This window comes from Belonocnema kinseyi, chromosome 6 (assembly GCF_010883055.1).
Source record: "Belonocnema kinseyi isolate 2016_QV_RU_SX_M_011 chromosome 6, B_treatae_v1, whole genome shotgun sequence".
In the NCBI taxonomy this organism is placed as follows: Eukaryota; Metazoa; Arthropoda; class Insecta; order Hymenoptera; family Cynipidae; genus Belonocnema; species Belonocnema kinseyi.
The window spans coordinates 80,664,430-80,674,322 of record NC_046662.1 but is presented as its reverse complement, the minus strand read 5'-3'; the positions used below and the strand labels follow the sequence as shown (position 1 = coordinate 80,674,322).

The following is a 9,893-nucleotide window of genomic DNA, read 5'->3' as shown; positions in this document are numbered from 1 at the left end:
CATTTACCAAAAAAGTTCTATGGTTCACAAAAAAATTTTGTTCAATGGAAAAAAGAGGTTGGTAATGTAGGAATCCCACTGTGTCGCATGCCCTTAATTAAGTATAGCCAAAGATTAAGTTTCTCAAAGCTCTGTAGGCTTTGAGGTACACATTCTCATTGTGACACTCGCGCTACGCGCTCGATTTCCGATAGACATTTGCAAACAGGTTTTGTTTGATTTTTTTCTCTCGTAACTTTCGTCGTTTTTCCACACATTTTTATTTAATTTTATTTTTTTCCAAGTTATTTTTCACGAATAAAACAAAAAGTACGCATCCTATCAAGAAGTGATTCTTAACGAAATTGTAGATCTTTTTTGGGATAACCATTTTTTTTAATTCATATTTTTTCGTATCCTACATAGTTTGTTCACAAAATGGAATTTTTTATTTTCCATTATTCTTGTGCAATCAAAATTTGAATTATCGACTTTCCAAGATAATTAAGAAATTTGCTATGATAATCTTGCACAGTTTTCACAAAGAAATGTTTTTCTTCTCTTGACTTTTTTTCATATCGTGCGTTTTTCGGCTTCAAATTTTGATTTTCGGTTGATTAACAAAATTTTGAAAACGCTATAACTCTGAGAATTTTCATTTTATCGAAAAAAAGTCATAAGAATAAATTGTTTGTTCTTTTTAATACTATAAATATCCGTACATAGAATTTTCAAATTCAGAAAAAAGTGGTCTCAAATAATTTTCAAAATGCGCTCACTTTTTGAATTTTTATCAAAAATGGCTGGTTCACGAATTTGTCCTCTTTTTTAGGACCTAAAAAAATGTGCCAAAGATGAATTTAATTCGTTCATTTTTTCGAGTCATCGTGTTTACAGACGGACGGACGGACAGACAGACAGACGCCACCGTGAAAATCTGATTTTCGGATTCAGGGGGTCTTGAAACGTGGAAATCCGTTGAAAAAGTGTGATGTCAAATTTCCGACAATACTAATACATAACATAACCTCGAAATATACACGCACGTTGTTAGCAATATTAAAAATTTTTTGATAAAAAAACACAAAAAAAGTGTGTGGGGACGTCCGTTAGCATGTTCGCTATCATTTCCCAAATTTTTATGACAAAATATTTATTATTCTAGAAAAAAAGCCGGGGGAACCTAAAACTGATAAAATCGACAATTTTTTAAGTATCACATACCCTTAAAACCAGAATTGTTCTAGACTGAAATACTTGGAATTTAATACAAGTCTAATTATGAATATATTATTTGGAAGTTATTTAAAAATGGAAAATAGTTCATAAAGTTTCAATCGTGCGTTGACATTTATTCAACCAATAAGACTTTGCAAGTGAAAAAATTTAATTTTTCACGTTAAAATGTGCAAATTCTAAAATTGTAAACTGATTCCGAATCGTCTTACAAAATAAATTATTGTTCACTTTTTAAATCTTAAAGTACAGTTTAATTTTAAAAAATCAATAATTAATTTACATTCGAAGTTGATCAACTAAAAATCTTTCCTACCCAAAATTTTATATTCCAATCGTTTCTAATTTTTAATGATTTAAGCCTTGAAAAATCATTTTATAAATCTTAAAACTAAAACGTAAGTTTAAAAATTAGAGCCTAAAATGGAAAATTTCAAAAGTGAACGATTTTCCAATTAGGCATTCGAAACTGAATAATATAATATTAAAATTCTCGGTTTCACAGCCACCCTGAAAATGCCCTACAATTAAAAAATAGTTATAGCATATATATATTGAACAGTGGTAATAATTTCACGTTTTAACCTGTTATAAAACTAGTTTTAACTGAATTCAGGTTAAGACGGGCTAAAAAATAGAAGAAAAAAAAATCCGAATAAATTAACCCCTCGATTTTGACTCGATATAAGACTGATAAAACTTACTCTCTGCGTCTAGGACCGCTAAATTCTCTTTCATGAAGGTGAGTCGGTTTGCCCATGTATATTCCAGGAGTAGGTGTGTGTGCCCTTTGCGTAATCGAAAAGTCCACTCTTATGCGCCGACCATCGATGTCCATTCCAGTACACTGATCCTTGGCTGCTTTGGCATCCTCGGAAGACTCGAAATACACAAAAGAGAATCCTCTCGATCTTCGAGTCTAAAATAAACACACAAATAGCAGTTAATTTACTTATAAAAAATCAATGTTAAAAAAAAACACAATAATAAGATAAATAGCAAGACAATAATATAGTAAGACTAAAGATAAGAAAGATATGATTCGACTTTTCCAATACTTACAATTGGAAATAGTAACTCAAAATCTTTAGGCCTCAGTCTCACGAAAAATGAAATAAAAGTATAAAATAAACTTACAACTTCTGCTGCTTTTGTTTTTTCATACAAACCTAAAAATATCTAATAATCTGCGCATTATAAAATTCATTTCTTAGTCTGTTGCCAGAGGCCTTTAACATATCGCGTAGTTTTCACATACGAACGTTCTAAATCTCTGGCAGTTACTATTCCCCTTTAGACTTTTGTCAAGTCCTGAATAGGGGATTATTTTTATTTCCCTAACAGGCAAAATTAAGGGAAGCAAAATCATTGAGGGGTAGATAACTTCGAATTTGCATGTAAACACCGATTGACTTTTCATGGCTCGGACTCTTTTATGTTAATTCTAAGCCTAATTTTTACAACTACTATTTTCATATTTTACAATTTGATCAAACTTTTCATTCCATTTCCTATACAAGGCGTGCTACAGAAATTTTATTTTCAAATTCCAGGTCTTATTGAATTTGAAGTTATTCGATTTCTGATGTTTTCGACTTCAAAATATTCACCTAAAAAGTTTAATGAATTAAAATGGTACAATTTTAAAAGATTTTTCTTCAAAAAGTCAAAAATTTCGGAAAATCGGAAAAGTGAAGAAACAGTGGCATTAGCAACCAATTACAGGAGAGTCCGAGTCATTACAATTTTTGAATTAGAAATAAAACAAGGATCACAGCGCAGAAATAGTTCAAAAAGGGGGATATAGGATAATTTTTTCACGAATAAGGGGTAAATAGGGAAAAGACTAAACATTTACATTTAGAAAAGGAGAAATAATCTTTTGATCAGCAATTTTAGTTGTACAAATCTTTTAAAATAACTTAATACCTGTTAAATTCTTTGAAATTCCAGTTACTAAGATATGATTGAAAAAATCTCTACTTTGATAATTATAATATTTTCAGATGTAATTTTTTTTGTTACTAAAAGACTTAACTAAGGCCTTTTGTAAATTAAACCCTGAGTGATTCAACAATTTAAATTAAGTGTTTTAATTTTTAAATAAAAAAAATACAATTTATGTGCTTATTTTGGTTTCGAAGAAAAGAATAATTTTCTTTATTTAAGAAAAAGAAGAAAGAAGTTTGTTTAAATTTTAATGAATCTTTACATTAGTTATTTTATAAAATGTATATTTATAGGAAAAATATTTAACATCTACTAAAAACTGCCCTTAAATTTACCGAACTGTTAAAATCTGCTTAAATTCTAGAACTGATTAAACATGATATCAATGTTTAAATAAATTTACTATCCACTGAAAGTTTCAATTGAACTGTATTTATTCTGCTACAAAGGATTATTTTTGCAACTTTTTGAAAATTCTATAATTTAATTTAAACAGAATTGAAATGTTTAATTAGGGATCGTGAAATTAATTCGTTTAAAATGATTTTTACAATTCTGAAGAAATAATTATTTTATTGTATGTACTTAAATAATTGGAAATTAGTTTAAATTATGTTTACAATTTAAAAGTTAAACATTTCAGTATTAGAATCGGTTAGCTTTTCTTCTACAGTGAAACATTGTTCAATTTTAAGGAGTTACGCTTGTAAAATATTTAATACAAAATTGTTCATATTTAAAGGCTTATACTTACAATTAACAACTTAAAAAGTGTTCAATTATAAAAGTTTAATTTTTCTAATTAGGGAAATTAAACTTTCTATCTATTGGACTTGAAACATTTTCAATAAAAAAAGGTGAAATTGTCACACACTTCTGGTTTGAAGTTGTAAATATTCCAGATTCATTTTTTACAATTCTAGAAGTCTTTTGGAATATTATCTTAAAATTTATCTTAAAAGTTTTCAAATAAAATAATTTAAATTGTAACATAATAATTAATAAATAAGAATAAGACTTTTCAATTGAAACCGTTTAATTTTTAGCGTTAAAATCTGGAAACTCTTAAATTTTGATCTGATTTATGATCTTCTTGTCAAATCAATTATCGTTCACTTTTTAATACTTGAATTACAGATCTGATTTTTTTTTAATTTGCTTATTAAATAAAAATGCTTTTTATCAGAGACTTGCAACTTCAAACGTTTTTAATTTGTAACTGTTCAAGTCTTCAAGATAGCAATTCACAATTCTTTAAATTAAATATGTAAGCTTAAAAATAAAAATCTAAAATGGAAAATTTTGTAAGCAAAAGATTTTTGAATTGCGCATTGTAAACTGAATAATAGCACAATGGAAAAAAATAACAATTGAACTATCTATTTACAAAACTGCTAAAAGAATAATGGGTGTTGAATTTACACATCAAAATTCAACAATTTGATTTGCAAATTGATTTTTGTTTAAAGAGAAATTAATTGTAAGGTTTAAAGTTTAGTTTTTTTTTTGTTTAGTTTTGAATATTTATTTCATAATTATCTATTTGAAATAAATCGTGCGTTTATATTTATTGAACTAATAAGACTTTCCAAGTGAAACAGTTTTATGTTTAACGTTAAAATGTGCAAATTCTAAAATTGCTAAGTGATTGCGAATCGTCTTGAAAAGTAAGTTATTATTTATTTTTGAAATCTTAAAGTACAGTTTCAATGTTAAAAGTAAGTTATTTATTTATAGCCCCAGTTCAAGAACTAAAAATACTTTTTATTCAAAATTTGCTGTTTCAAACGCTTCTAATTTTTAATTGTCTAAGGCGGAACTGATTAAAAATCGTTTCGTAAAATCAATTATTGTTAACTTTTTAATACTTGTTGTACAGATTCATTATTATAATTATTCATTCATCATTATAATTATTTTATTATTTCATTAAAGAGTTCTTAAAAAATAAACAGTTTTTTAAATTCACTTAAACATAAAAAATTGTTTTCTACTGTTTTCTCTCTCAGAATTCAACGAAGTGAAGTTAGCTGTTTGCCAAAGTGAGAATACCTAATATTTAAAGAGAAATGGGGATTTTGAAAAAAAGGGGAAAACACAGGGGAATACGTGCAGGTAAGGCTGTGAACTCTGATACAAGATTAAAGAAGAGAATTAATTGCATTACCGAAGAAGTTATCTACCCCTGAAAAATGATGATTATCGAAACGAAAATGGATCCTAGATTGAAAGACTAAGTGGTTCTATACCTTGGCATCGATGACGACAATGACTCGCTCGACTGGGCCGTACTTGGAGAAGATGTGGTAGATTTGCTGCTCCGTGGTCGAGATGGACAGGCCAAAGACTCCGAGACATCTGGATGGGCACGGGTTGTCTCTGTTCCCAACGTGACGTCTTCGGGATGACATAGGACTGCGGGAGTGTGAACTACGGTACAGGTTTCTGTCTTTCTCGCGTGAATAGCGAGTGCGAGAGTATGATCGAGACCTGCTGCGAGAATAGCGTCCTCCTCGGTATGGTGATCGGCTGCGGCTGCGACTTCGGTGGCCCCCGTACTTGCTGCTTCGGTAGGATTTGCGTCCTCTCGATGCGGAACGGCTGCGGGACCTGGAGTACTCCTTCATCGCCCTGTGTACTTCCTTCCTCTCTCTGGACTTCCGGGAACGCGAACGAGAACGGGAATCACGGATGGCCTCTGCACGCACTCTTCTGGGACTCGCACTGCGGCTGCCGCTTCGCTGATGAAGTGCAAACAGAAAAAAAAACACAATACTTTTATAATATCTTTCTTTAAATATACTGCCTTCCAAGTTGCCCCATGGAACTGAAAAAAGAAGCATGAAAAAGTATTTTTCTGAAGACAACATGAAGTATGAAAAAAGTAGCCTTTTTAAATCGCAGTCAGAAATTAGTTTTTAAATTTTTAAAAAGCAGTGTGAAAAATACTTGAAACCAGGATGTCCATCAATACTTATGAACGAAATTCAAAGTCTTCAGCTTTTCCAGGTACAGAATTCAAGTTTTTCCAGGTCTAATTTTTTTATTACATAAAATAACCGTTTGTTGTAGATATAAAAAAAGAATCATTTCTTTTTCATTGGCCAACAATTATTAAAATTTCGATGAAACCTTTTAGTATTGATTTGAAATAATTAAAATATATTTTTATTCTGTGTAAAATCTGTTCAAATCTGGTTTACAATAACCTTTTAAAAATTTTAAATCTTTGGAAAATTTCGAAATCTCGTGTACACGCGCCTTTTTATAATCTTTGAAATCCATGCAATCTTGATGAAATGTTCGGAATTTTTTAAGCGCTTGTCAAATATTTTGCAGTTTTTCTTAAATCCTTGCTTGTGAAACCTTCCATTATTATTATTTGAAATCTTTTTAAATCTTCTAAAGTGTTTTGAAACCTTTTGAAACTGTTTCAAATCTTCTAAATGTTTTTAAATGTTTGAAATCTAGTGAACTGTATCTTTGTTCGAATCATTGCAATCCCTTAAATTTTTTGAAAGCTTTGAAACTTTGCGAAATTTTTGTGAACTCTTTGAAATCTGGTTACACGCATTTTTTAAAACTTCGAAATAAAATAAATTCTAGAATTATTAACAATATTAAAATCTGCTTATCGCAATCTATAAAATAATTGGTAAAGTCTACAAAAACTGTCTAGAAATGAGTATAAAATAACGGTTTTAAAATAAAAAGAAAATTTAATTCAAGGTTCTCGTTAAAAATTCAAGGCGATTTCCAGGTTTTCAAGGTTAAAAAAATCAAGAAGAATTCCAGGTTTTCAAGGTTGCTGGACACCCTGGAAAATAAAAACAGAACGTATTTAAAATGAAAATTTCTTTCATACTTTTCTGTATGTAAATAATAACTGCGCTCAAGACTGCATCTAAGGAGAAAGTATGATGGCCACTTTAATCAAAGAAAAAAAGTTACCGGTTTTTTTACCATTTCGCAAGCATTTTTCACGGCCAATGAAATGCAAAGATTCGAACTCTTAAAACTGAAATTTTTTCATTTGAAAAAATTAAAATTGTACTGCAGACTCACGCACTCAAAGTGCAACTCTTGGGAAATTTTATTGAAATTTTTAAAAACAATCGCTCAATAATTTACAGAAATAAACTTAAAGCTTTTAGTACTTTTCAACCGAAATTTAAAGAAAATTAAATGCAGTTAAACTGAAAAAAAAAACAAATTTAAACTTTTATAAATTGCACAATTCAATTATTCACTCAATTCAAAAGATATAAGCCCACATTATCAATTTTTAATGCTCTAAATTGAAAAATAAATTTACAAATTGCAAGATTACATCACTTTAAGCAATTTAATCTACAAACATCAAAAATTAAACTATTACAATGTTTTAAATTGGAAGTTAAATTATTTTTATTTCAAGTATTTTCAAATTCATGATACCTCACTTGTCATTTATACATCACAAGTTGTTTTGAAACATTTTTTATTATCCCCATGAACTTATTTGTTCAAAATAATCATTTTCACTTTTCTAGGAATCTTAAAAAAAAAAATGATATTAACTTGAAGTCTTTCAAACTCCCCAAACAAAGTTCAAATTGTATCTCAAAATCTTCTCATATTTTTAATGATTTTTGAACAATTTTAAAACCTAAATGTTTTCAAAATGATTCGATTCTTGCTTAAATGTTTTACGAATTCTAAAAAATTTCCTTAAAATCTTAAAGATTATTTTTCGACAATTCTGCAAACATTTGAATGTATTCAAATTTTAAATCAAGTTCAAAAAAATTTCAGAATTTCTAAATATCTCTCGAAGTTACAAAATTTTGTACAAATTAATAATTTTTTAATTGTTATTTATATATAAAAATTTGATATATTCACTTACAATTAAAATTTTTTTAAATAGAATATTTAAGACTTTGTATTACCAAGGAAAAAACAAATGATTATGTAGAAAAGTAAGTGTTGACTAACAACAGATATTGTAGACTGTTTACTCTTGTACAAAACTTACCGCTCTAACAAACCTTTCTTTTTTTTCAATAATACTTTCGGACATAAATAATTAATAATTTTCTATCAAAAACTTTGCTTAATTTGAGTTCGAATTTCGCGGGCACTTACGTAAGTTCGCTAGCGCCTCCTAACGAGCGGTAAACTCTCCCTATCATACCTCTATCTGGTGTCCAAAAGCAGAATTAGAATGAGTGTGTAGAATATCAAAGATGCATTTTTATTTTACAATACATAATTTACAGCAAATAGTACAATCATTTTTTCTTTTACAGAAAAAACATTTGTGAAAAAATTCAATTGAAAACACTTTGTTTTCGGTACCAGATGGCGCATTACAGTTAAACCATATCCAATAGGTGTTTATATTTTCGAGTATGTCAATTATTTTTATGCTTATATGAGACTTAAACAAGTTTATAATCTACAGGAAAGAGGAAAGAATTTTATCATTTATATTTAAAGCTTTTCTGTTGATAAAAATGCATCACAAAAATCTAATAAAACAGTTTACTTGTGAGTTCGCAGACATCAAATTTTTAAATGCATTTTGAGCAGTAGAAAAGCAACAAATACCTGAAGGTTAATTAAAAAGCTATAAAAATGGGTAGAGACGTTTGAGATCTCCGAAAAATTGATTACATGTTATAGAAAAAAAAAACATTTGTTAGGACGGTCAATTTTTTATATCAATTTACTAGAAAAATTAGCTTCATATTTCTTATTATCTTTTAAAATTTAATCCCATGTAATACTCACCCGATTCAGGGACATTGTAATTAGAATATTCGAATTCTTAAAGCAGGCAATTTTTTCATTAGGGGCCATCTATATACCACGCGGACAATTTTTCACCCCCCCCCCCCCCCCCCCCCGTGGACAGCTGGGGAATTTTGACAAATGCCCCCCGCCCACCTCCTTTGCCCACGTGAACATATGTTCTGAAAATGACTGGAATGACTTTTTGGATGCTAAAAACTAAGAATAAGTTTGACTGGCAGCTTCTGAGTGGTGCCAAAGTTGACTGGCAGGCTGTCAAACATGCCAAATATTTGAGAGAAGAAACGTCATTTTAGTACTCTTGAAACCCATTGTAACAAGCTTTGAATTTACATAAAAAGTGAGATTTACGTAGTTTCATTTTTTTTATATACGGCTTAGTTTTAGAGAAGTGTCCTATAGATGAAAATTTTATTTAATGAAAAGGACAAAACTTTCATTCGGTTGCTAATTGAAATGTCAGTCAATTTTGGCACTACTCAGGAGCTACCAGTCAAATTCTTTGTTAGTTGTTTGCACCAAAAAAAAATCATCCTCAATGGGTTAAAAGAGCACTAAAATAACTTTTCTTTACTTGAATTTTCGACATGCTTGACAGTCTGCCAGTCAACTTTGGCACCACTCAGGAGCTGCCAGTCAAACTTCTAGTTAGTTTTTAGCATTCAAACATTCATTCCACGTGTGTTTGAAGAGTACTAAAATGAAGTTTTTTCACTCGAACTTTTGACCAGTTTAACAATAAATTGTTGCAAAATGCACCAACAGCTGTTAGTCAGTCAATGAATTTCGAACTGTTGACTAGGAAAAGAAAAGAATCTGAAATTTTAGTGAGTTTTTGACAAGGTAGATAGAAGTAAACTTTGGGAAATTCTGAAAGAGTATGGAGTCAATGGATGGATCCTACAAGCTATAAAAACAATATACACAGGTAG

The 9,893-nt window shown here is 29.5% G+C and overlaps 1 protein-coding gene across 5 annotated transcripts in view; it reads right to left on the bottom strand.

Moving 5' to 3' along the window:
* Nucleotides 1-9,893, bottom strand: part of LOC117175686 (transformer-2 protein homolog beta-like) — a 29,090-nt gene that overhangs the window by 15,509 nt on the left and 3,688 nt on the right. For 2 of the 5 annotated variants that reach the window (XR_004467483.1, XM_033365421.1), the window contains exons 1-2: nt 5,415-6,226; nt 1,920-2,134 (exon numbers count right to left, since the gene is read on the bottom strand). Coding sequence is in view for 4 of the 5 variants with exons in the window: in XM_033365421.1 (XP_033221312.1) it covers nt 1,920-2,134; nt 5,415-6,035 (836 nt within the window). In the remaining variant the exon portion in view is untranslated. Of the gene's footprint in view, nt 1-1,919; nt 2,135-5,414; nt 6,229-9,893 lie in introns of those variants that run through there. The other 3 variants (XM_033365422.1, XM_033365423.1, XM_033365420.1) reach the window with 3 other exon arrangements.